This window comes from Bos taurus, chromosome 16 (assembly GCF_002263795.3).
Source record: "Bos taurus isolate L1 Dominette 01449 registration number 42190680 breed Hereford chromosome 16, ARS-UCD2.0, whole genome shotgun sequence".
Lineage (NCBI taxonomy): Eukaryota > Metazoa > Chordata > Mammalia > Artiodactyla > Bovidae > Bos > Bos taurus.
The window spans coordinates 71,205,547-71,233,169 of NC_037343.1; the positions used below are offsets into that span (position 1 = coordinate 71,205,547).

Below are 27,623 nucleotides of genomic sequence, written 5' to 3' on the forward strand. Positions count from 1 at the left end.
AAGGAAATTAAGGAAAGAAGCTGAACCAAGGATTTTATATTAATTCAAGCTGATCTTTAAACATGAAGGCTACAAACTGCTATGAAACATGCAAGAACTCAGGAAACAATGTTCACATGAGACCTTCTACTGAAGAATGAGCTTCAAATTACCAAGAAATGATCAGAAAAATTTTTCATAAGGACTGACAGTAAATATTAAATATATTTCCTGTAGAACTAATGACAAGTGATGGGCATATAGGTATTTACTGTGAGAGTAAAACTGTATTACTTTACACTAGATGCTAGAGAGGCAGGAAGTGGAGGAAGAAAAGACTATTTATTAATTTCAATACTGTTCACTCTAGAGAATCAATAAACTAGCTACAAAAGAAAGCACCAAGGGTATTTCTTAAAGTTATCAGCATAAAGGCAACCATTATATATATATATATATATATATATATATATTATATATGTGTGTATATATGTATATATACACCTCTTTCTAAATATCAAAAGTATATCTTTTTAAAAAAGGGGGAATGCAAAGAAAACAGGTACTATAGTTTTAAAAAAAAATTGTGCCATGTTTTGTGCATGTGTTATCCCATTCAATTTTTATACAACCCTGTTTAATGCCAGCTTTGTAAAGGAGGATGCAGAGAAATTTAGCAGCTTAATTAAGGTCATTTCCATAGGTAAGTTAACAAAACTGAGATTGAGTAGAGGTCTGTCACCAGGATCATTTCCACTTCACCATACTTTGTAATAATATTTTTCTTGTATCTTGTTAGAATATGTATATATAAACTTCTGTACCATTTAACCAAGGCACATCTGTACCTGTATAATTATACCTTTAAAAAGTCACTTATGAGGGGCTTAAAAAAAAAAAGTGATAGCTAGTGGGAGACCTTATTTAATGGTGTTAAATGAAGCTAAAAAGGTATGAATTAAAACTTCATAAGAATTTGTATATATCTGTCTTGGACCATAGATGGTATCTAGGGGAAGCAGTAAAGCTTTTAGTAATGCAGAACAAGGACACTGGAGCAATATTTTGCTATAAACCTTATCCTACCACTTACTTTTTGTATAATCTTGGGCAGGATTCTTGATCTATTTTAGCTTAATCTTAATCTTATCCTTAAAAAATGAACAGTATCTACTTTTTATAGTATTATTATACAACCTGCTCCAGTATTCTTTTCTGAAAAATCCCATGGACAGAGGAGACTGGCAGGTTACAGTCCATGGGGTTGCAAAGAGTTGGACACGATTGAGCACACACACAGAGACATACATAATTACCTAAACACAATCAGCAAGCCATCTGATAAACTAATATTATTGGTTATATGTAGGCAAATACATTCAATTCTCTAGAAAAACACTTCATTGTGCTTGCCTGCAGATTTTAGGTCACTAACACTATCTTAGCTGGTTTCAGAAAAGGCAGAGGAACCGGAGATCAAATTGCCAACATCCGCTGGATCATGGAAAAAGCAAGAGAGTTGCAGAAAAACATCTATATCTGCTTTATTGACTATGCCAAAGCCTTTGACTGTGTGGATCACAATAAACTGTGGAAAATTCTGAAAGAGATGGGAATACCAGACCACCTGACCTGCCTCTTGAGAAACCCATATGCAGGTCAGGAAGCCACAGTTAGGACGGGACATGGAACAACAGACTGGTTCCAAATACGAAAAGGAGTACGTCAAGGCTGTATACTGTCACCCTGCTTATTTAACTTCTATGCAGAGTACATCATGAGAAATGCTGGGCTGGAAGAAATACAAGCTGGAATCAAGACTGCCGGGAGAAAAATCAATAACCTCAGATATGCAGATGACACCACCCTTATGGCAGAAAGTGAAGAGGAACTCAAAAGCCTCTTGATGAAAGTGAAAGTGGAGAGTGAAAAAGTTGGCTTAAAGCTCAACATTCAGAAAACAAAGATCATGCCATCTGGTCCCATCCTTTCATGTGAAATAGATGGGGAAACAGTGGAAACAGTGTCAGACTTTATTTTTGGGGGCTCCAAAATCACTGCAGATGGTGACTGCAGCCATCCAATTAAAAGACGCTTACTCCTTTGAAGGAAAGTTATGACCAACCTAGATACAATATTCAAAAGCAGAGACATTACTTTGCCAACAAAGGTCCGTCTATAGTCAAGGCTATGATTTTTCCAGTGGTCATGTATGGATGTGAGAGTTGGACTGTGAAGAAAGCTGAGCGCTGAAGAATTGATGCTTTTGAACTGTGGTGTTGGAGAAGACTCTTGAGAGTCCCTTGGACTGCAAGGAGATCCAACCAGTCCATTCTGAAGGAGATCAGCCCTGGGGTTTCTTTGGAAGGACTGATGCTAAAGCTGAAACTCCAGTACTTTGGCCACCTCCTGTGAAGAGTCGACTCATTGGAAAAGACTCTGATGCTGGGAGGGATTGGGGGCAAGAGGAGAAGGGGACGACAGAGGATAAGATGGCTGGATGACATCACCAACTCGATGGACATGAGTTTGAGTGAACTCTGGGAGTTGGTGATGGACAGGGAGGCCTGGCGTGCTGTGATTCATGGGGTCGCAAAGAGTCAGACACGACTGAGCGACTGAACTGAACTGACTGAACACTATCTTAAAAATATACAAATCATCCTTTCAGAATGGCTATCATCAAAAAGACCACAAACAACAAATATTGGTGAGGATATGGGCAAAAAAGGAAGACTTGTGCACTACTGGTGGAAATGTAAACTGATAAAGTCACTGTGCAGAATAATATGGAGGTTCTGAAAAAAACTAAAAACAGAATTACCATACGACCCAGCAATTTCACTCCTAGGTGTATATCCAAGAAAACAGAAACACTAATTTGAAAAGATACATGCATCCCAATGTTCACAGCAGCAGTATTTACAATATACAAGATAGAATGGAAGCAACTTAAGTATCCATCAACAGATGAACAGATAAAAAAGATACAGATAAAAAAGATACAAGGGAATACTACTCAGTTATAAAAAGAATGAAATTTTGCCATTTGCAAAAACATGGATGAAACTGGAGAGTATTGCGCTAAGCGAAATAAATGAGAAAGACAAATATATGATATCACTTAAGCATGAAATCTAAAAAATAAAGCAGACTAGTGAATATAACAAAAAAGAAGCAGACTCACAGATATAAAGAACAAACGGGTGGTTACCACTGGGGAAAGGAACGAAGGAAGAGAAAAGAAAGGGGTAGGGGACTACAAGGTACAAACAACTATTTATAATATAAATAAGCTACAAGAATATATTACATAGCACAGGAAATATAGCCAATATGTTATAACTACAAATGGAGTACAATTTATAAAAAATACTGAATCACTATTTATACACCTGGAACTAATACAATATTGTAAATCAACTATACCCCAATAAAAAATATTAAAGTCACTATAGTTGGAAGTATTAGGCAAGAGTACCTTTTACTTTCTCCCTCACAGCTTTGCTTATTTTACAAGTAAGAAAATATCTGTAAACTGAAGGCATCATATGGGTCTTCTCAGAGCATTTTAATTAGACATTCTGGAGAGCAAAAATAAAACCTAATGTATACAATAAAAAAACCAACAATCATAAAGACTAGCCATATAAAAACATGCGCAAAGAAACCCTGTAAGGGCTTCCCAGTTTGATCCCTGGGTTGGGAAGATCCCCTAGAGAAGGAAATGGCAACCCACTCCAGTGTTCTTACCTGAAAAATTCCACGGACAAAGAAGCCTGGGGGGCTACAGTCCATGGGATTGCAGAGTTGGACATGACTGAGCAACTGAGCACACACACACACCCCCAATGCATGCATGCAGACGAAACCCTAAACACACGTAAGTATATTTCATAGCTATAATGGAACCTTTGTAACAGTTTTTAAATACAGCATAATAATTACAATATGTTCTGCTCTGAATCTTTATCTAAAGAGCCCTAGTTATTTAAGTATTGGTAGCACCAATGTGATTCAGTTAACTGGGTGAACCTCAGATGACCTTATACTAAAGCCATGTATTTGAGGGGAATGTTTGAATAAAGAAGTTAGGGCTAGAAAGAATTGGCTGGAGAAGGTTTAATGGAAGAATTGGTCCTTCTCATAAAGTAAGTTTTTATTACCAGTTTTCCAATAATTATGAGGAGTGAGTTGTCACACAGTGGCATTAGGGCAGGAAGACTATTCCTCCCTCAGTCTCAACTAAAAAGATGTGCTTCAGAGAGGACTTCTGCAATGGCAGAGTGAGGACTTCAGTAAATTTGCTTTCCCACAAAAAAACCATGAAAAACACTTTGAGTTGGCAGAGAGACAGGTCAGTGGAGATTATCTACTTTGAGGTGCAAAAGAAAGACTGAACACAAAATGAACAGAGTTTCAAAGACTTGTGGGATACCATCAATCATACCGACATACTACACACAATGGGAGTCTCAGAAGGAGAGGAGAAAGAGGAAGAAATAACAGTTGAAGAAATGGCTAAAAACAATTCAAATTTGATGAAAAGTATTAATTTATACAAGGAACTCAACTGGAGCTCAGTGGAGCTCCAAGTAGAATAAAGTCAAAGAGATCCATATCTAGAGACAACATAATCAAACTGACAAAAGTTAAAGACGAACAGAAAATTTTCCAAGCGGAAAGAGATAATGTATCACCTACATCAGATCCTAGTAAGATTAATAACTGACTTGGATAAAAAACCATGGACACCAGAGGATCAGTGGGAGGAGACCTTCAAAGTGTTGAGGGGAAAAGGCAGTTAACCAAGAATTCTATATTCAGCCAAACTGTCCTTCAAAAATGAAGGGAAAATTAAGATATTCCCAGATTAATCGACTTGCCTTACAAGAAATATTAAAGGGAATCCTTCAGGCTGAGACAAAATGACACTGTATGTAACTTGAGTTCATAGGAAGAAAGGAAGAGCATGGGTAAAGGTAACTACATAGGTAAATATGAAAGAGTGTAAATGTATTTTTATTTATAACTCTTTCATTTTGTTTTACAAGTCAACCACATAAAGCAGTAATTATAAAACTGGGTTGATGGATGTACAATGTACAGGCATACTTCGGAGATATTGCAGGTTTGGTTCCAGGCCACCATAATAAAGTGAATTTTGCACTAAAGCAAGTCACATGAATTTTTCTGGCTTACCAAAGTATATAAAAGTTATGTTTATGGCGGCTGCTAAGTCGCTTCAGTCGTGTCCGACTCTGTGCGACCCCATAGACAGCAACCCATCAGGCTCCGCTGTCCCTGGGATTCTCCAGGCAAGAATATTGGAATGGGCTGCCATTTCCTTCTCCAATGCATGAAAGTGAAAAGTCAAAGTGAAGTTGCTCAGTCATGCCCGACTCTTAGCGACCCCATGGACTGCAGCCTACCAGGCCCCTCCGTCCATGGATTTTCCAGGCAAGAGTACTGGAGTGGGGTGCCATTGCCTTCTCGAGTTATGTTTACATTATAGTCTATTAAATATGCAATCACATTATGTTTTATAAAAACAATGTACATACCTTAATTTAAAAATACTTTATTGCTAAAAATGCTAACCATCATCTGAGTCTTCAGCAGGCTGTAATCTTTTTGCAATAATAACATCAAAGATCACTGATCACAGATCATCATAAAAATATAACAATGTAAAAGTTGAAAATATTACAAGAATTATCAAAATGTGACACTGAGACATGAAGTAAGAAAATGGTGCTGATAGACTTGCTTCACACAAGGTGGCCACAAACCTTCAATTTGTAAAAAAAAAAATGCAATATCTGCAAAGTGCAATGAAGTAAAGTGCAATAAAATGCCTGCATAAAGATCCAATCTGTATGACAATAACAGCACAGAAGAAGGGGGAGGGAATGGAGGTATACTGGACCAAAGTTTTGTATACTACTAAAATTACTAATACTACTAAAATTGAATACTACTACTATTCAACCAAACTAGTTCATTTTAAAATGTAATCCCTAGGGTAAGTACTAAGAAAATACCTCAAAAAAGTATAGTTAAAGAAACAAGAGAATTAAAATGGTACTCCAGAAAATCCGTATTTAATACAAAACACAATAACGGAGGGGTAGAGGAATGAGAAAGACATAAGACATAGAACAGCAAAATGTTGCTTAGTTTAGATTGTGTTCGATTCTGTGACCCCATGGAGCCTGCCAGGCTCCTCTGTCCATGGGATTTCCCAGGCAAGAATAATGGAATGGGTTGCCATTTTCTTCTCCAGGGGTTCTTCCCAACCCAAGGATAGAACCCACATCTCCTGCATTGCAGGCTGATTCTTTACCACTGAGCTACCAGGGAAGGCCAAAACAGCAAACGTAAATTCTACCTTACCAGCAATTACATTCAATATAAATGGATTAAACATTAGTCAAAAGCAGAGACTGTCAAAACTGATTAAAAAAAAAAAAACAGGTTTCAACTACATGCTGTTTACAAGAGACACTATTTAGCCACACTGTGTGGCTTGCAGGATCTTTGTTCCCTGACCATGGATTGAACTTAGGCCCTCAGCAGTGAAACTGAAAAGTCCTAACCACTGGACCACCAAGGAATTCCCAAGAGATAAAATTTAGATTCAAAGAAACAAATAGATAAGAAGTCAATGTACAGAAAAGATATATCATGCAAACAGTAACCAAAAGAGAGTTAGAGAGTAGCTGTAAAATACTATATATAGTATTTATATAGTGGTTATAAATTTATGTAATATTTATATACGTAAATTTATTAGTATTTATATATAGTATTCAAATAGTGGTTATAGAATACTATATCAGACAAAATGTATTTTAACACAAAAACTGTAAAATGATTATAAACATGATTTATAAGACCCCAAAATACATGAATCAAAAACTGACATAACAGAAAAGAGAAACAGACAATTCAACTGTAACAGTAGGAAATTTCAATATTTCATTTTCAATAGTGGAGAGAACTAGACAGAAGGTCAACAAGGAAACTGAAAACTTAAAACAACCAACTAGATCTAAGAGATTTCAGCACAACACTCCATCCAGCAACAACAGTATTCACATTCTTCTCAAGCACACATGAAACATTCTCCATGATAAACTATATGCTAGGCCTAATACATTTAAAAGGATTGAAAACTTCAAAGTATATTCACCAACCACAATGAAATAAAATTATAAATCAGTAACAGAAAGAAATATGGGAGCCAGAAATTCAGGTGGAAGTTGCTCAGTCTTGTCCTACTCTTTGTGACCCCATGGACTATATAGTCCATGGAATTCTCCAGGCCAGAATACTGGAGTGGGTAGCCTATCCCCCCTTCTCCAAAGGATCTTCCCAACACAGGGATTGAACCCAGGTCTCTGGCATTGCAGGTGGACTCTTTACCAGCTGAGCCATCAAGGAAGCCCAAGAATACTGGAATGGGTAGCCTATCCCTTCTCCAGTGGATCTTCCTGACCCAGGAATTGAACCAGGGTCTCCTGCATTGCAGGCAGATTCTTTACCAGCTGAGCTACTAGGGAAGCCCAGTCCCTCAGTTGTACCCAACTCTTTGTGACCCCATGGACGATAGTCCATGGCATTCTCCAGGCCAGAATACTGGAGTGGGTAGCCTTCCCTTCTCCAGGAGATCTTCCCAATCAAGGGATCAAACCCAGGTCTCCTGCCTTGCAGGCAGACTCTTTACAAGCGGAGCCACAAGGGAAGCCCAGAAATTAAACACATTCTTAAATAACTAATGGGCCAAATAAGTCACAGAGGAAGTTAGAAAACACTCTGAAATCAATAAAAATAAAAACACAACATGTCAAAACTTATGGGAAACATGTTAAACAAAAACTTACACATTCATACCACTTCTAGTCACAAAGGCCAAAAAATAGAAACCACCTAACTGTCCATCTACTGATTAATGGATAAACAAAATGTGGTATGTCCATATAATGGAATATTATTCAGCCATTAAAAGGAATGACATATTGATACATGTTACAATATTGATGAACCCTGAAAATATTATGGTAAGCATATAAGGCAAATCCACAGACACAGAGAGTAGATTAATAGCTGCCAGTGGCTGGGAGGTAGGGGGCAGGTAAAGAATGGGAACTGACTGTTAATGACAAGGGTGTTTCCATCTGGGGTGATGAAAAGACTGTGGATGATGAAAAGGTAATGAAAAGGTGCCTATTACACTAGGTAACAGTGATGGCTGCTTAGCATTACGAATGTACTTAACGCTAAGGAATATACTTTGAAACAGTTTAAAAGGTAAATGTTAAGTGTAATTTACTATTAAAAAAATGAAAAGCAATATTTTGGGAAAAGGAAATGTTAAGAAAATGTATTAAAAATCTAGTACTTTAAATAGACACTCAAATCTAAAACAGAGTTCCACGATTTCAGCAGAACAGCATAAATAAAATTATGTTCCATACTTGTATGTGAGGCCAAGAGGCCTCAAGTGTGGGTTCATCCTCTTCTGGATCAAAATCTGGATTATCACTTGGAGGAAGAGTTCGGAAGATGTTAGCACTGATCTGTAAAGAAAAATAAATTTAGACTTCTCTGTTGTTCAGTTAAATTTAAAAATGCAAAATGAAATATTTTAAAGATAACTTTAAGAAAAAAGCTGTGACTATAAGTTTAGCTCAAAACCTATAAACCTCTTCAAGATATGAAGGCAGCCATTTATTTCTTTATTTTCTCTATCCCATAACTCTGACCTCTACAGACATCAAATTTCATATAGACTACCTCCAGATTCCTCTTCTTTAAATCACAAATTTTTTTTTTTTCAAAGTTTTGCTTAAAAAAAAAAAAAGTGGAGGGGAGGAAATTGGGGGAGGGGAGCATAAAGTTCCTAACTCTCCCTATCCCTAACTTCCTCTTTTCATCTTTCCACAACTTCTCCCATACTTTAACCCAGACTTTTACTTACCTTATAACCCAAAAGAGTTTGGTAAAATATCTCTAGTCTTATACACACACCACATTTTATAAAGCGGAGGAGGATGGGGGTATATGGCCATTACAGACATAGTTTATAATACACCATGATGGCATCACTGACTCAATGGATATGGGTTTGGGTGGACTCCAGGAGTTGGTGATGGACAGGGATGACTGGCATGCTGCGGTTCATGGGGTCGCAAAGAGTTGGACACAACTGAGCTACTGAACTGAACTGATGATGATTTGATTTAGATAATTTGGTTTCATTTACCCTGAGCCTTTTAAAAAATACTAATCTCTCTGAAATAAAGGTATGCTTTGAGACTCTTCATTTTAGATTCTAACTCATCTTTCATACTGTCTTAGTACCAAAGTACACTACAGTCCTTCTTTAGCAAAGAATAGATTATGAGCCCAACTCAAAAGTGTTTGAAGAATGATCAACAGACTGACAGACCAAATGGTTCAGTAACGTAAGGCCCTAACACTTGAGGCACTGGTCATTTAAGATAAATTACTTGGGGAATAGAGGATGAGACAAATGTTGTTTGGTTCAGTTCAGTTCAGTTTAGTGGTTCAGTCATGTCCGACTCTTTGCAACCCCATGAACCGCAGCACGCCAGGCCTCCCTGTCCATCACCAACTCCCAGACTTCACTCAAACTCACGTCCATCGAGTCGGTGGTGCTATCCAGCCATCTCATCCTTTGTCGTCCCCTTCTCCTCCTGCCCCCAATCCCTCCCAGCATCAGGGTCTTTTCCTATGAGTCAACTCTTCGCATGAGGTGGCCAAAGTACTGGAGTTTCAGCTTTAGCATCAGTCCTTCCAGTGAACACCCAGGACTGATCTCCTTTAAGATGGACTGGTTGGATCTCCTTGCAGTCCAAGGGACTCTCAAGAATCTTCTCCAGCACCATAGTTCAAAAGCATCACTTCTTCAGCGCTCAGCTTTCTTCGCAGTCCAACTCTCACATCCATACATGACCACTGGAAAAACCATATGACTTTGCCTTTGTTGGCAAAGTAATGTCTCTGCTTTTCAATATGCTATCTAGGTCGGTCATAACTTTCCTTCCAAGGAGTAAGTGTCTTTTAATTTCATGGCTACAATCACCATCTGCAGTGATTTTGGAGCCCCCAAAAATAAAGTCTGACACTGTTTCCACTGTTTCCCCATCTATTTCCCATGAAGGGATGGGACCAGATGCCATGATCTTTGTTTTCTGAATGTTGAGCTTTAAGCCAACTTTTTCACTCTCCTCTTTCACTTTCATCAAGAGGCTTTTGAGTTCCTCTTCACTTTCTGCCATAAGGGTGGTGTCATCTGCGTATCTGAGGTTATTGATATTTCTCCCGGCAATCTTGATTCCAGCTTGTGCTTCTTCCAGTCCAGCGTTTCTCATGATGTACTCTGCATATAAGTTAAATAAGCAGAGTGACAATATACAGCCTTGATGTACTCCTTTTCCTATCTGGAACCAGTCTGTTGTCCCATGACCAGTTCTAACTGTTGCTTCCTGACCTGCATACAGGTTTCTCAAGAGGCAGGTCAGGTGGTCTGGTATTCCCATCTCTTTCAGAATTTTCCACAGTTTACTGTGATCCACAGAGTCAAAGGCTTTGGCATAGTCAATAAAGCAGATATAGATGTTTTTCTGGAACTCTCTTGCTTTTTCCATGATCCAGCGGATGTTGGGAATTTGATCTCTGGTTCCTCTGCCTTTTCTAAAACCAGCTTGAACATCAGAAGTTCACAGTTCACGTATTGCTGAAGCCTGGCTTGGAGAATTTTGAACATTACTTTACTCACGTGTGAGATGAGTACAACTGTGTGGTAGTTTGAGCATTCTTTGGCATTGACTTTCTTTGGGATTGGAATGAAAACTGACCTTTTCCAGTCCTGTGGCCACTGCTGAGTTTTCCAAATTTGCTGGCATATTGAGTGCAGCACTTTCACAGCATCATCTTTCAGGATTTGAAATAGCTCAACTGGAATTCCATCACCTCCACTAGCTTTGTTTGTAGTGATGCTTTCTCAGGCCCACTTGACTTCACATTCCAGGATGTCTGGCTCTAGGTGAGTGATCACACCATCGTGATTATCTGGGTCATGAAGACCTTTTTTGTACAGTTCTTCTGTGTATTCTTGCCACCTCTTCTTAATATCTTCTGCTGCTGTTAGGTCCATACCATTTCTGTCGTCATCGTGCCCATCTTTGCATGAAATGTTCCCTTGGTATCTCTAATTTTCTTGAAGAGATCTTTAGTCTTTCCCATTCTGTTGTTTTCCTCTATTTCTTTGCATTGATCGCTGAGGAAGGCTTTCTTATCTCTCTTTGCTATTCTTTGGAACTCTGCATTCAGATGCTTTTATCTTTCCTTTTCTCCTTTGCTTTTCGCTTCTCTTCTTTTCACAGCTATTTGTAAGGCCTCCTCAGACAGCCATTTTGCTTTTTTGCATTTCTTTTCCATGGGGATTGTCTTGATTTAAGGAACTCGATCTGATGAACTATGGTTGTTTGGTGGTATAAGCAAATTCGCAACCATTCTTATGAAGTGGCATTTATGGTATGCCAAATAACTGTTAACTGTCAATTACTATAAGGGGCTTCCCCAGTAGCTCGGCAGCAAAGAATATGCCTGCAATGCAGTAGACACAGGGGATGTGGGTTCTATCTCTGGGTTGGGAAGATACCCTGGAGGGGGCATGGAAACCATTCCAGTATTCTTGCCTGGAGAATCCCTTGGATAGAGGAGCTTGGCAGGCTACAGTCCACAAGGTTGCAAAGAGTTGGACACAACTAAACTGACTTAGCATGCACACACGCACAACCCATAAGACTTAGAAAGTAAAAATCTAAAATTTGATTTGCTAAAACTCAAAACCTATATATGGGGAAGAGCCAATAGATAGTTTAATAGATATCAATTTCACAACAAGTGGCCGAAAGTCATAGCTAGAACTCTAAAAGGGAATATATCCCATAGAAGGGCATAATTTGCCTTTGAAATCATACTTATTATTGTTGGTAGTAAAAGAAAAAGTATACTTGTAGCCACCAGTAAAATTAACTGTGTATCCCAAATACACCAAAAAGCTTTAAAGAACTAAGTGAGTAGGCTTCTTAACTAGAAATGAAGTACCCAGAAGTTAAAAAAAAAAGTTTTTTTAAGACAAAAAACATACCTTTTGCTTGGGAAAATGAATTAAATCCCAGAATTTATTAACATATGGCAAATTACAGAATAATTTGACTCAAATATATACATATAGCTTATTTTGTTGTTGCCCAGTAGCTAAGTCATGTCTGACTCTTTGCAACCCCATAGACTGCAGCACACCAGGCTTCTCTGTCCTTCAGCATCTCCTGGAGCTTGCTCAAACTCATGGCTATTAGTGATGCATTCTAACCATCTCATCCTCTGTCACCCCCTTCTTCTCTTGTCCTTAATCTTTCCCAGGATCAGGGTCCTTTCCAACGAGTCAGCTCTTCGCATCAGGTGGCTAAAGTATTGGAACTTCAGCATCAGTCCTTCCAATGAAGATTCAGGGCTGATTTCCTATAGCATTGACTGGTTTGATCCTCCAACACCATAGTTCAAAACTGTCAATTCTTCGACACTCAGCCTTCTTTATGGTCCAACTCTCACCTCGGTACATGACTACTGGAAAAACCATAGCTTTGACTAGATGGACCTTTGTTGGCAAAGTAATGTCTCTGCTTTTCAATATGCTGTCTAGGTTGGTCATAGTTTTTCTTCTAAGGAGCAAGCATCCTTTAATTTCAGGCTGCAGTCACCATCTGCAGTGATTTTGGAACCCAAGAAAATAAAGTCTGTCACTGTTTGCATTGTTTCCCCATCTATTTGCCATGAAGTGATAGGAGCAGATGCCATAATCTTAGTTTTCAGAATGTTGAGTTTTAAGCCAGCCTTTTCACTTTCCTCTTTCACCTTCATCAGGAGGCTCATTAGTTGCTCTTCACTTTCTGCCATTAAAGTGGTATTATCTGCATATCTGAAGCTGTTGATATATTTATCTCTGCAATCTTGATTCCAGCTTGTGATTCATCCAGCCCAGCATTTCACATGAAATACTTTGCATGTAAGTTAAATAAGCAGGGTGACAACATACAGCCTTTCCCGATTTTGAACCAGTTCGTTGTTCCATGTCCAGTTCTAACTGCTGCTTCTTGACCTGCATACAGGTTTCTCTGGAAGCAGGTAATATGGTCTGGGATTCCCATGTCATTAAGAATATTCCACAGTTTGTTGTGATCCACATAGTCAAAGGCTTCAGCATAGTCAATGAAGCAGAAGTAGACTTTTCTTTGGAATTCCCTTACTTTTTCTATGACCCAGCATATGTTGGCAAAACACCCTCTTGCAACAACATAAGAGATGACTCTACACATGGACATCACCAGATAGCCAGTATCGAAATCAGACTGATTATATTCTTTGCAGACAAAGACAGAAAAGTTCTATATGGTCAGCAAAAACAAGACTTGGAGCTGACTGTGGCTCAGATCTTCAGCTCCTTATTGCAAAATTTAGGCTTAAATTGAAGAAAGTAAGGAAAACCACTAGGCCATTCAGGTATGACCTAAATCAAATCCCTTGTGATTATACAGTGGAGGTAACGAATAGATGCAAGGGACTAGATCTGGTAGACAGACTGCACAAAGAACTATGGATGAAAGTTCATAACACTGTACAGGAGGTGATGACCGAAACCATCCCCAAGAAAAAGAAATGCCAGAAGACAAAGTGGCTGTCTGAGGAGGCCTAATAAATAGCTGAGAAAAGAGAAGCAAAAGGCAAAGGAGAAAGGGAAAGATATACCCAACTGAATGCAGAGTTCCAGAGAATAGCAAGGCGAGATAAGAAAGCCTTAAGTGACCAATGCAAAGAGTATGACTTAGTTTAGATCATACTTGCTATAACTTTCTGTGTGTTAGTAGCTCAGTCATGTCTGACTCTGTGGAACCTTCCACAACCAACACAAGTTTAAACTGTGTGCCTGGTGACTCTAATTATTCCAAATGAATTTTTCTATATTTTGTTATGCACTAAAATACAAAAATCATACATCCTAAACAAATTTCTACAGTTTGAAGAATATGGTTAAATAATTAATAAACAGTACCCTGAACAATCTTTCTTCAATAGTTTTTTTTTTTTTCGCATCAGATATTTCAAATGTTTGTTTATATCATTTAAAGGTCCTGAGTTTTGATTAAAATTCAGTGCTATAGAAGCTACATATATGATATCAAAATGTCCTAAATAAGAATGGTCTATATTTGACTCCCTGATCCATTTCTGAGATGTGGAGAGCCCCGTATTTTTTCATTAGTCTTTTCTTCGCCCTTTAGCTATTCTTTCTCTATTCAGCTGCATGACATTAATTACCTACCAACCCATATAATCTTGAGCTTACATCTTTCTCCTAAGTTCTAGATCCACACTCTCCAATGTGGTAGCCACCAGTCATTGTGGCTACTGAATTCCCAAACTATCATAAAGCAATGACAGCATCACTGGAATGGATAATCTTTCAAACGGACTATTTTAAAAAACATTCTTTTGAGTACATCAACTACTGTACATTTACTAAAAATCAATCTCATTAAATTGTAATTACACCTCAGATCTTACTTGAATTTATATAAATCTGAGGAACTTAAGTCTAGAAGCTTACCATTTTTACTATATCAGAATACGCTGATTCAACAATTACACCACGATTAGTTGAAACATACTCAACCAGTTCATTCAATGTTGCTCTTTTAATTTCTTTGCTCTTCAAGTCTGAAACAGAGTCCATGAAATCAAACAGTATGCAACACTGCTGCAACTTCTGACAGAAAAGCTCTTGCTGTTCATTTGAGGTGGCATCTATAAATAAAAATAGAGAGAAACTTAGAAATGACCTACTCAGAAGTTACCTTCATATGTTTACTATTTTGCAGAAGCTATTCACATACATAAAGTAAAATTTCTCTCAAAAGCCTAGTGAGAAATTTACCATATAATCCCATTATTCATGCCAGGAATGAAATTTTACCTTCCTCCTATCTCACTACCATAATCAATCATTAAGTATTATTGATTCCATTTTTTATCTGGAATCTATCCTCTTCTTGTCACTCCCTCTGCCACTTTAATGACTCACACATTGATCATTTAGACTACAGCCGTGACATCCTAGGGCTCCCCACATGATGTGGTGGTAAAGAATCCGCCAGCTAACACAGGAGACTCAAGAGACATGGGTTCAATTCCTGGTTGGGAAGATTTCCTGGAGTAGGAAATGGCAACCCACTCCAGTATTCTTGCCTGGAAAATTTCATGGACAGAAGAGCCTGGCGGGCTACAGTCCATGGGGTCGCAAGAGAGTCAGACATGACTTAGAGACTAAACAACCACCACCACCTACCAGTGCCCTCCTCCAAGGGATCTTCCCAACTCAGAGACGGTTCCTCAAGGGCAAGGATCATTCACTGAGCAGGCTTTCCTTTTCATCTCTTTTACTACTAACATGGGATATATAGGGGGTTTCCCAGGTTTTTTCCCCCAGTGCTAAAGAATCCACTGGCCAATGCAGGAGTCGCGAGTTGAATCCCTGGGTCAGGAAGATCCCCTGTAGAAGGAAATGGCAACACACTCCAGTATTCCTGCCTGGGAAATTCCATGGACAGAGGAGCCTAGTGGGCTAAAGTCCATGGGGTTCTCTTACATGACAGGCTAGTAGCCTACAGCTAACATGTTCAAAGACACAATATGATCTTCAAGACTAGCAAATAGTAGATTCAGGAACATGTTACATATAAAAAGTAAGTTTCTTTTTCTGGGCACCTATCTCTTCAGCCTCCTCTGAGAATAAATTAATGTTTTTCATAGCTTCTCAATTCCGTAATGTGCTACTTAGCCTAAAGACTTCTTTCAAGTTGCTTTCTCCTCCAGAATTATGTCCCAGCATTACCTAATATTTGGATGGAAGAGGTCACCTTTGGATTTTACCAAACATTAGATATATTTAGAAAGCAGTTAACATTTCAACTCATTTGGCACTGAGTTAAAACACAAATGTCCAGTCCTCAAATTTTTGTTAAGTATTGAGGAACAGAAAAATCTTTTCTTAACCTAAATACCTCCTATAAGTACATGTTCTATAAAGTAGTCTGAACATAATAAAACATAATGCTGCTAACATTAGCATTTCCTTCATGCCAAATACAATTCTAAGTGTTTCCTATGTCTATTTATTTAACTTCAAAACAGTCCATTGAAGCTACTTTTGAAAGTTAGAGATGATTTCCTGTCTTCAAGAGCTTAGAAGCAAGTTGAAAAGGCAAGATCAGATCAGATCAGATCAGTCGCTCAGTCACATCCGACTCTTTGCGACCCCATGAATCGAGCACGCCAGGCCTCCCTGTCCATCACCAACTCCTAGAGTTCACTGAGACTCACATCCATCGAGTCAGTGATCCCATCCAACCATCTCATCCTCTGTCATCCCCTTCTCCTCCTGCCCTCAATCTTTCCCAGCATCAGGGTCTTTTCCAATGAGTCAACTCTTCGCATGAGGTGGCCAAAGTACTGGAGTTTCAGCTTTAGCATCATTCCTTTCAAAGAAATCCTAGGGCTGATCTCCTTTAGGATGGACTGGTTGGATCTCCTTGCAGTCCAAGGGACTCTCAAGAGTCTTCTCCAACACCACAGTTCAAAAGCATCAATTCTTTGGCCCTCAGCCTTCTTCACAGTCCAACTCTCACATCCATACATGACCACTGGAAAAACCATAGCCTTGACTAGACGAACCTTTGCTGGCAAAGTAATGTCTCTGCTTTTCAATATGCTATCTAGGTCGGTCATAACTTTCCTTCCAAGGAGTAAGCGTCTTTTAATTTCATGGCTGCAATCACCATCTGCAGTGATTTTGGAGCCCCCAAAAATAAAGTCTGACACTGTTTCCACTGTTTCCCCATCTATTTCCCATGAAGGGATGGGACCAGATGCCATGATCTTTGTTTTCTGAATGTTGAGCTTTAAGCCAACTTTTTCACTCTCCTCTTTCACTTTCATCAAGAGGCTTTTGAGTTCCTCTTCACTTTCTGCCATAAAGGTGGCATCATCTGCATATCTGAGGTTGTTGATTTTTCTCCCGGCAGTCTTGATTCCAGCTTGTGCTTCTTCCAGCCCAGCGTTTCTCATGATGTACTCTGCATATAAGTTAAATAAGCAGGGTTACAATATACAGCCTTGACGTACTCCTTTTCCTATTTGGAACCAGTCTGTTGTCCCATGTCCAGTTCTAACTGTTGCTTCCTGACCTGCATACAAATTTCTCAAGAGGCAGATCAGGTGGTCTGGTATTCCCATCTCTTTCAGAATTTTCCACAGTTTACTGTGATCCACACAGTCAAAGGCTTTGGCATAGTCAATAAAGCAGAAATAGATGTTTTTCTGGAACTCTCTTGCTTTTTCCATGATCCAGCAGATGTTGGGAATTTGATCTCTGGTTCCTCTGCCTTTTCTAAAACCAGCTTGAATGTCAGGAAGTTCACGGTTCGCATATTGCTGAAGCCTGACTTGGAGAATTTTGAGCATTACTTTACTAGCGTGTGAGATGACTGCAATTGTACGGTAGTTTGAGCATTCTTTGGCATTGCCTTTCTTTGGGATTGGAATGAAAACTGACCTTTTCCAGTCCTGTGGCCACTGCTGAGTTTTCCAAATTTGCTGGCATATTGAGCACAGCACTTTCACACCATCGTCTTTCAGGATTTGGAATAGCTCAACTGGAATTCTATCACCTCCACTAGCTTTGTTTGTAGTGATGCTTTCTAAGGCCCACTTGACTTCACATTCCAGGATGTCTGGCTCTAGGTGAGTGATCACACCATCATGATTATCTGGGTCATGAAGATCTTTTTTGTACAGTTCTTCTGTGTAGTCTTGCCATCTCTTCTTAATATCTTCTGCTTCTGTTAGGTCCATACCATTTCTGTCCTTTATCGAGCCCATCTTTGCATGAAATGTTCCTTTGGTATCTCTGATTTTCTTGAAGAGATCTCTAGTCTTTCCCATTCTGTTGTTTTCCTCTATTTCTTTGCATTGATCGCTGAAGAAGGCAAGATACAAAACCTTAAAAAATATAACCTGGAGTCAAAAAGAATTTGAGAGTGCTTACAAGATTAAATATGAACAGAACAATTAAAAATAAAATCAGGATTAATTAAAAGCAGGAAAGCTATACAAGGTATCTGACTGTTGTATTTAAGCACTCTGCGTTGAGTCTCTTAGAAGCTAAGGTAAAACAATGGTGGAGGAGTTGATCAGATTGTAAAAGGTTAAGTGAGAGAAGAGAGGATGCTCCTGTCATCTACTATTGGTTGGCCTACTTCTAGGTTCAAGACACATAGCATTTTTATATCGGTCAAGTTTTTATAATGGTTATCCTAGTAAGAAAAGATCAATGGTTTCATCATTAAAAAATTATAAAATAGATGTTTAATATAGCCTAACTCTTAGGGATCTTTCTGAAACATCAATTTTCAGAATATTCTCATAAGAAAAGGAGACAAAAAATGTATTTCAATAAGCTGAAAAAATAAGACTATAGCTTGGCTGTATTTCATAAATATGAATAAAAAGTAATTTGTGAGAAAAAGAATGTATAATAATTTTGTTCACTAAATGTAAAAAGTACTGACAGTGTCTACACTGACGACTTTATACTTCAGTTTCCCCATTACAAGCATGCTTGCAAATGAAGCATACTCAGTGGTGTTTCAATATGGCAATGTAGTACTTTCAGGTGGTAAGGTCACATATTGTTTTTCCTTGGCTATTTTTACTAGGCCAATGTAACAGACTTGAAATACCAATATATTCATACTTATCATCATCGCTTCAAAATACCTCTGATATTGATAACAAGGTTCAGTCAGTTCAGTCTCTCAGTCGTGTCCGTCTCCTTGTGACCCCACGAATTGCAGCACACCAGGCCTCTCTGTCCATCACCAACTCCTGGACTTCACTCAAACTCATGTCCATCAAGTCAGTGATGCCATCCAACCATCTCATCCTCTGTCATCTCCTTCTCCTCCTGCCCCCAATCCCTCCCAGCATCAGGGTCTTTTCCTATGAGTCAACTCTTCGCATGAGGTGGCCAAAGTACTGGAGTTTCAGCTTCAGCATCAGTCCTTCCAATGAATACCCAGGACCAATCTCCTTTAGGATGGACTGGTTGGATCTTGCAGTCCAAGGGACTCTCAAGGGTCTTCTCCAACACCACAGTTCAAAAGCATCAATTCTTCGGCGCTCAGCTTTCTTCACAGTCCAACTCTCACATCCATACATGACCACTGGAAAAACCATATGACTAGACGGACCTTTGTTGGCAAAGTAATGTCTCTGCTTTTCAATATGCTATCTAGGTTGGTCATAACTTTCCTTCCAAGGAGTAAGCGTCTTTTAATTCCATGGATGCAATCACTGCTCCAAAATGTGCAGTGATTTTGGAGCCCCCAAAAATAAAGTCTGACACTGTTTCCCCATCTATTTCCCACGAAGGGATGGGACCAGATGCCATGATCTTCGTTTTCTGAATGTTGAGCTTGAGGCTAACTTTTTCACTCTCCTCTTTCACTTTCATCAAGAGGCTTTTTAGTTCTTTCACTTTCTGCCATAAGGGTGGTGTCGTCTGCATATCTGAGGTTATTGATATTTCTCCCGGCAGTCTTGATTCCAGCTTGTGCTTCTTCCAGCCCAGTGTTTCTCATGATGTACTCTGCACATAAGTTAAATAAGCAGGGTGACAATACACAGTCTTGACGTACTCCTTTTCCTATTTGGAACCAGTCTGTTGTCCCATGACCAGTTCTAACTGTTGCCTCCTGACCTGCATATGGGTTTCTCAAGAGGCAGATCAGGTGGTCTGGTATTCCCATCTCTTTCAGAATTTTCCAGTTTATTGTGATCCACACAGTCAAAGGCTTTAGCATAGTCAACAAAGCAGAAATAGGATACAGGTTCAAAAACGGTGCTTTCAGACACGCAACTACTTGGAAAACTTAGCACCCTCAAACAACCTTTTATAGGAAATTCTGAGGACATGACGGAGCAATAGGGAGAAAGGGAAAGGAATGGAATCCAGGAATTATGGAAATTCAAGAAAAGCAGACCTAGAGAAAAACTGGATCAGTTTAGAGCAGGAGGAAAGAAGGCCCTAAGAAACTGGTCTCTAAAGCAGAATAATTAGGGTATCTTATCACATGGAGATTTGGAGGAAAAAACTGAGAGTATGTTAAAGGTGGGAAAAAAATAGACAATTAGAAATTCCAGGAAATACTTAAAAAAACTAAACAAGAAAGGAAATATATTATGCAGCTCTGGAGCCTATGCAGTCACACGTAAACCCTGCCCACTGGCTTTCAACTTTTATAATTAACAATTCACATAAAACTTAATTATGGCCATCAGATCAGATCAGATCAGTCGCTCAGTCATGTCCGACTCTTTGAGACCCCATGAATCGCAGCACGCCGGCCTCCCTGTCCATCGGTGAGGAGATACCCTTCGTCCAAGATAAGGAGCAATGGCTGCGCTTTGCTGGACCAGCCGTGAAGAGATACCCCACGCCCAGGGTAAGAGAAACCCAAGAAAGATGGTAGGTGTTGCAAGAGGGCATCAGAGGGCACACACACTGAAACCATACTCACAGAAAACTAGTCAATCTAATCACACTAGGACCACAGCCTTGTCTAACTCAGTGAAATTAAGCCATGCCCGTGGGGCAACCCAAGACGGGCGGGTCATGGTGGAGAGATCTGACAGAATGTGGTCCACTGGAGAAGGGAATGGCAAACCACTTCAGTATTCTTGCCTTGAGAACCCCATGAACAGTATGAAAAGGCAAAATGATAAGATACTGAAAGAGAAACTCCCCAGGTCAGTAGGTGCCCAATATGCTACTGGAGATCAGTGGAGAAATAACTCCAGAAAGAATGAAGGGATGGAGCCAAAGCAAAAACAATACCCAGTTGTGGATGTGACTGGTGATAGAAGCAAGGTCCGATGCTGTAAAGAGCAATATTGCATAGGAACCTGGAATGTCAGGTCAATGAATCAAGGCAAATTGGAAGCGGTCAATTGACACAAGAGATGGCAAGAGTGAATGTCGACATTCTAGGAATCAGCGAACTAAAATGGACTGGAATGGGTGAATTTAACTCAGATGACCATTATATCTACTACTGCGGGCAGGAATCCCTCAGAAGAAATGGAGTAGCCATCATGGTCAACAAAAGAGTCCGAAATGCAGTACTTGGATGCAATCTCAAAGACAGAATGATCTGTTCGTTTCCAAGGCAAACCATTCAATATCACAGTAATCCAAGTCTATGCCCCAACCACTAACGCTGAAGAAGCTGAAGTTGAACGGTTCTATGAAGACCTACAAGACCTTTTAGAACTAACACCCAAAAAAGATGTCCTTTTCATTATAGGGGACTGGAATGCAAAAGTAGGAAGTCAAGAAACACCTGGAGTAACAGGTAAATTTGGCCTTGGAATACGGAATCAAGCAGGGCAAAGACTGATAGAGTTTTGCCAGGAAAATGCACTGGTCATAACAAACACCCTCTTCCAACAACACAAGAGAAGACTCTATACATGGACATCACCAGATGGTCAACACCGAAATCAGATTGATTATATTCTTTGCAGCCAAAGATGGAGAAGCTCTATACAGTCAGCAAAAACAAGACCAGGAGCTGACTGTGGCTCAGACCATGAACTCCTTATTGCCAAATTCAGACTTAAATTGAAGAAAGTAGGGAAAACCAGTAGACCATTCAGGTTATGACCTAAATCAAATCCCTTATGATTATACAGTGGAAGTGAGAAATAGATTTAAGGGCCTAGATCTGATAGATAGAGTGCCTGATGAGCTATGGAATGAAGTTCATGACACTGTACAGGAGACAGGGATCAAGACCATCCCCACGGAAAAGAAATGCAAAAGAAATTATGGCCATAGAAAATATTAACCTTAAAAATGTAAAGATGACAAAAGCTGAGGGTGAAAGGAGAGAAGGAGAAACTGAGGGGCACTACCTTTCCAACTTCACTTACCATCATTCCCCCTTTACATCCTAAGTTCCATTCATGCTGACAGTTCCAAGTTCCCCAGGTGGCCCGTCTGCACATGTACTGGCTGGAATGCACTTTCCCATCATTATTTCTTCATTTTCTTTAGAAGCAAGTAAAGACAGTGCCCATGCAAACACTACTCAATGAGTAAAAAACTTTATTTGTAAAATTTTTAATTGGGAGGATAACTGCTTTACAAGGCTGTGTTAGTTTCTGCTGTACAAACAGCATGAATCATCTCCAAGTATACATATATCCCCTTCCTCTTGAGCCTCTCTCCCACCCCTCTAGGTCATCAAAAAGCACTGAGCTGAGCTCCCTGTGCTATACAGTAGCTTCCTACTATTTACCTATTTTAAACATGTTACTGTATATATGTCCATGCTGCTTTCTCAATTCATCCTACTCTCTCCTCTTGCAGTAAAAAACTTTAGTCAAAGGATTTTAAGTCTACCAGGACCATTAAACACAACTATACCCTGTACTGTGAGACAGAGAATCAGGATACGTTAAGCGTAATATCATTAATTTATAAAACTTCCTTTGTACTAATTTCAAGCTTATCAAGTGGACTGTTAAGTGTTAAGTCTCTCAGTTGTGTTGGACTCTTACAACCCCACAGACTATAGCCCACCAGGCTTCTCTGTCTATGGGATTCTCCAGGCAAGAATACTGGAGTGGGATGCCATTTCCTTCTCCAGGGGATCTTCCTGACCCAGGATAGAATTCAAGTCTCCTGCAATGCAGGCAGATTCTTTACCGTCTGAGCCACCAGGGAAGCCTAGAACTACTGCAAACTATCAAGCGCAGTAGTTCTAAAATTTGTCCACAAATTATTTGATACTCCTTTCTTCAGAAGGTGGAGTCTACTTCTCTTGCCGTCAATGTGGGCTGGACTAAAGAGACTTGCTTCCAGGGAACAGAGTGAATACTGCGGAAGTGATGCAACATGACTTCCAAGGTGGATTCTTGCTGGAGTCACAAGATATCTCAAGGTTCACAGAATAAACTATTTGAGAAAAAAGTAACACCTATGTAGTTAAGTATAGAACCTAGCTGATCACCTGACTCATTTGATATTAGTGAACTTTTAAGGAGTTTTTGAAGTAAATTACAGTCTTTAGAAAAATGTAAGGAAGTTTTACACTGTATTCTTTGGTGTCAGTTTATGAAACCTATAAAGACCGTACCACCAAATTTACAGGTATTTAAGACAAGTTCAGGTTTTTTAACATAGTACAAGTTGTATCTGACTATATAAGTATCATGGAATACATGAAAACTTCCAATCTCAACCACATTGGTATGTTAATTCATTCTCAAGAGAAGAAGGTCAGTTTCTCAAGAAACATGGTGTTCATGATGAATTTTCAATGAGTTTATTCCTCGGCCTTATACATGCAGATACATGGTTTCTTATCACATAAAATACAAATGAGCCAAGCTCATGACATAGTAACAAATGCTAATTTATTAACTTAGGATGAGAAATTATTCCAAGTACTGTATCTGTCCATGGGATTTCCCAGCCAAGAATACTGGAGTGGGTGGCAGTTTCTTCCTCCAGGGGATCTTCCCAATTCAGGGATTGAACTCACGTCTCCTGCATTGGCAGGCAGATTCTTTACCACTGAGGCACCAGGGAAGCCCAGTTAAACCTTAAGCAGACCTATCAGGTTCAGTTCAGTTCAGTTATTCAGTCATGTCTGACTCTTTGCGAACCCATGGACTGCAGCACGCCAGGCTTCCCTGTCTATCACCAACTCCTGGAGCTTGCTCAAACTCATGTCCATAGAGTCGGGGATGCCATACAACCATCTCATCCTCTGTCACCCCCTTCTCCTCCTGCCTTCAATCTTTCCCAGCATCAGGGTTTTTCCTAATGAGTCAGTTCTTCACATCAAGTGGCTAAAGTACTGCAGTTTCAGCTTCAGCATCAGTCCTTCCAATGAATATTCAGGACTGATTTCCTTTAGAATTGACTGGTTGGATCTCCTTGCAGTCCAAGGGACTCTCAAGAGTCTTCTTCAAGACCACACTTCAAAAGCATCAATTCTTCAGTGCTCAGCTTTCTTTACGGTCCAACTCTCACATCCATACATGACTACTGGAAAAACAATAGCTTTGACTATGCAGACCTTTGTTGACAAAGTAATGTCTCTTCTTTTGAATATGCTGTCTAGGTTAGTCATAACTTTTCTTCTGAGAAGCAAGCATCTTTTAATTTCATGGCTGCAGTCATCGTCTGCAGTGATTTTGGAGCCCCAAAAAATAAAGTCTGTCACTGTTTCCATTGTTTCCCCATCTATTTGCCATGAAGTGATGGGACTGGATGCCATAATCTTAGTTTTTTGAATGAGTTTTAAGCCAGCTTTTTCACTTTCCTCTTTCACTTTCATCAAGAGGCTCTTTAGTTCCTCTTCGCTTTCTGCCATAAGGGTGGTGTCATCTGCATATCTGAGGTTATTGATATTTCTCCTGGCCATCTTGATTCCAGCCTGTGCTTCATCCAGCCCAGCATTTCACATGATGTACTCTGCATGTAAGTTAAATAAGCAGGGTGACAATATACAGCTTTGACGGACTCCTTTCCCAATTTTGAACCAGTCTGTTGTTCTATGTCCAGTTCTAACTGTTGCTTCTTGACCTGCACATAGATTTCTCAGGAGGTGGGTCAGGTGGTCTGGTATTCCCATCTCTTGAAGAATTTTCCAGTGTTGTGAGCCACACAGTCAAAGGCTTTGGCATAGTCAACAAAGCAGAAGTAGATGTTTTTCTGGAACTCTCTTGCTTATAGGAGAAGCCAAATCATAACCAGAATGGTATCCAGTGTATTAATTTTCTACTGAAAGTGAAAGAAGTGAAGTCGCTTAGTCGTGTCTGACTCTTTGCAACCCCAGGGACTGTAGCCCACCAGGCTCCTCCATCCATGGGATTCTCCAGGCAAGAATACTGGAGTGGACTGTCATTTCCTTCTTCAGGGGATCTTCCCGACCAGGGATTGAACCCAGGTCTCCCGCATTGCAGGCAGACGTTTTACCTCTAAGCCACCAGGGAAGCCCAATTTTCTACTGCTTAATAAACAAATTATCCCAAACTTTAGAGGCTTAAAACAATAATAATTATTATCTCTCACAATTTCACTGGGTCAGAGATTCAGACAACTTATCTTTGGTTCATGATATCTAAGACCTCAAGCTAAAAAAACTAGAAAACTAGGGACTGCGATCATATGAAGGCTCAATCACTCATATGTCTTATAGTTGATTCTGGCCTCTGGCTGAACGACTAGTTAGGGCTAGTGCCAGAACTCCCATACGTGACCTCTCCATACGGCTTAAACTTCCTCATCATATGGTGACTTGGTTCCAGGGGCAAGTGATTTGAGAGATCTAACAAAGAACAAAACATGACTTTTATGAGAAAAATTATAAAACTCTGAAGAAATATATCAAAGACATAAATAACAGAGATACATTTTGGATTACAACAGGGTGTTTTGCTAGAACTTGAAGAGTTGCTCTCACAATTCATCTGGAAAAATAAACAACCAAGAATAGCCAAGATGATTTTCAAGACAAAGAAAGGAACAGTGATCTTATCACACAAGGTAATTAAAACTAAATGGTACTGTGCAGGAATAGACAAAAAGACCACTGGCCAGGGAAATAAGGCACCTACAAACATGTGCACATACACAGAAGATTAATCTACAATAAAATTGGTGTTGTTTTTTTTTTTTTAAAAAGTCAGTGGGGAATTTCAAAATTATGCAAGGACAACTTGCTATTCATATTAAAAAGTTAGATTCCCTCACTTATTTATACATTTAATTCCAAGAGAACTAAAAAACTAAATGTGGATAGGAAAATTATAAAGTATTTAGAGTTTTCTAACCAACTCTGAATGGCATCCAGCACGCACAAACACAAAAAATCTATAAATCAGTAAGATAAAGAAAATAAACCTATAGAAAGGCATGTGAAACACAAAGCACCAATAAAGAAGAAAAGATTTTTAACCACACTAGCTAAGGAGAAAAATGTAAATATATATAAACTATATATATGAGTTTATGTATGAAATGCCATATATCATTTCATACTTATTGCATAAGGTTGACAAAAAGTGTGGGCAAGACTTGTGTTTCTGGCAGACCAATCTTCCTATAGTAAACTACTAAAAACTGGACAAAATACATGAGGTAACTGTCTTCAGATGCTGGAAAACAGGTAGTACAGGACTGCTATTCCTGAGAGAAGGAAAAGAGAGTGAGTTCCACAACTGTAACAGCTCTATCTGTAACTGCAGTATAGGAAGAAACAATACAGGTTCAAAAGAGCAAAAGCCAAATAGACTGAGCTAAATAGACACTGCAGATCAAGCCTCTTGAATGGCTGGAATTTGCATGGAAAAGTACTAGAGAGAAGCTAACTATACAGAAAAGGAATTTTCTACTTTTCTATTTGTACTGAAGTAATAATAGGACATTTTTATTCTATCAATATTTATTCAGCAAATCATTTTGAATGTAAACCAACCTTAGCTTCCTGGCATAAATCCCACATAAATCATGATGTATTATCTATATGCTGCTAAATTCAATTTACTTATCTTCTGTATAAGATTTTTCCATCTATGTTCATAAGGGATATTGGTCTGTAATCACCTTTTCTTGAACTGTCCTTGCCAGGGTTTTTAATTAGAACTCAGTTAAATAGATGTAAGACTTACTCAGACTTTTGTTTCTTCTTGTGTCAGTTTGAGAAAGCTGTTTGTTTATTTCAAGGGGTTTTCCCAACTCCTCTCCTCTAAGTTTTCAAATTTATTGGCATTATTATATACCTGCAAGCTATGAATTTCTAGATAATTGTAAGGTACAAATTATTACTATAAAAGAAGCTAAATCTTTTAGTCCACAGGGAGATCAACTTTTAGCAAGACAAGCTTAAAAGCTCCACAGACCTGCTCTCCAGTGAAACTGATGAAAATCATTTTAAAAATAACTTTTTAAAGCCTCTGGAAATGATCCTAAGGCGAAAAGTAAATAAGGAATCATCTATCCAAGAGCATCTATGAATATCTGAAGTGAAAAGCCAGTCTTAGTATCTGAACCAAGACAGCTTTCTCCCTTTCTCCTATCAGCTCAGCTAGGCAGAAATTCCACTCCAGGGAGGTACACCCAAGGATCCCTCTACCTCCAGCTCCCAGTCAGACAGCTTTCTTCAGGTGTGGAGCAGAATGCTGGCAGTTCTCATTCTGCCCACAGCTACCTGTTGCTGAGGTCAACTCCCAGGCCAGTGTTGTCAAGAAGGGTAGAAGTCCTTCTCCTACCTGAGTAGAAGTCCGATCTTCTACCCAACCTCGATCCATGGGACAAAGACTCTACTCTTGGTGCAGAACCACTGAAAACACTGGGGCTCCAATTACCTTAGTCCTGGACTGTAAGGTTGTGGTTCCATACTGGAAGATGAAAGCCAAGA

General features: G+C 39.2%; 1 protein-coding gene across 2 annotated transcripts in view; it reads right to left on the minus strand.

Annotated features, from left to right (window-relative positions):
• Positions 1–27,623, minus strand: part of PPP2R5A (protein phosphatase 2 regulatory subunit B'alpha) — a 72,230-nt gene that overhangs the window by 24,857 nt on the left and 19,750 nt on the right. For both annotated transcript variants that reach the window (NM_001081728.1, XM_059875433.1), the window contains 2 exon segments: positions 8,460–8,561; positions 14,681–14,877. In NM_001081728.1, the coding sequence (NP_001075197.1) occupies positions 8,460–8,561; positions 14,681–14,877 (299 nt within the window).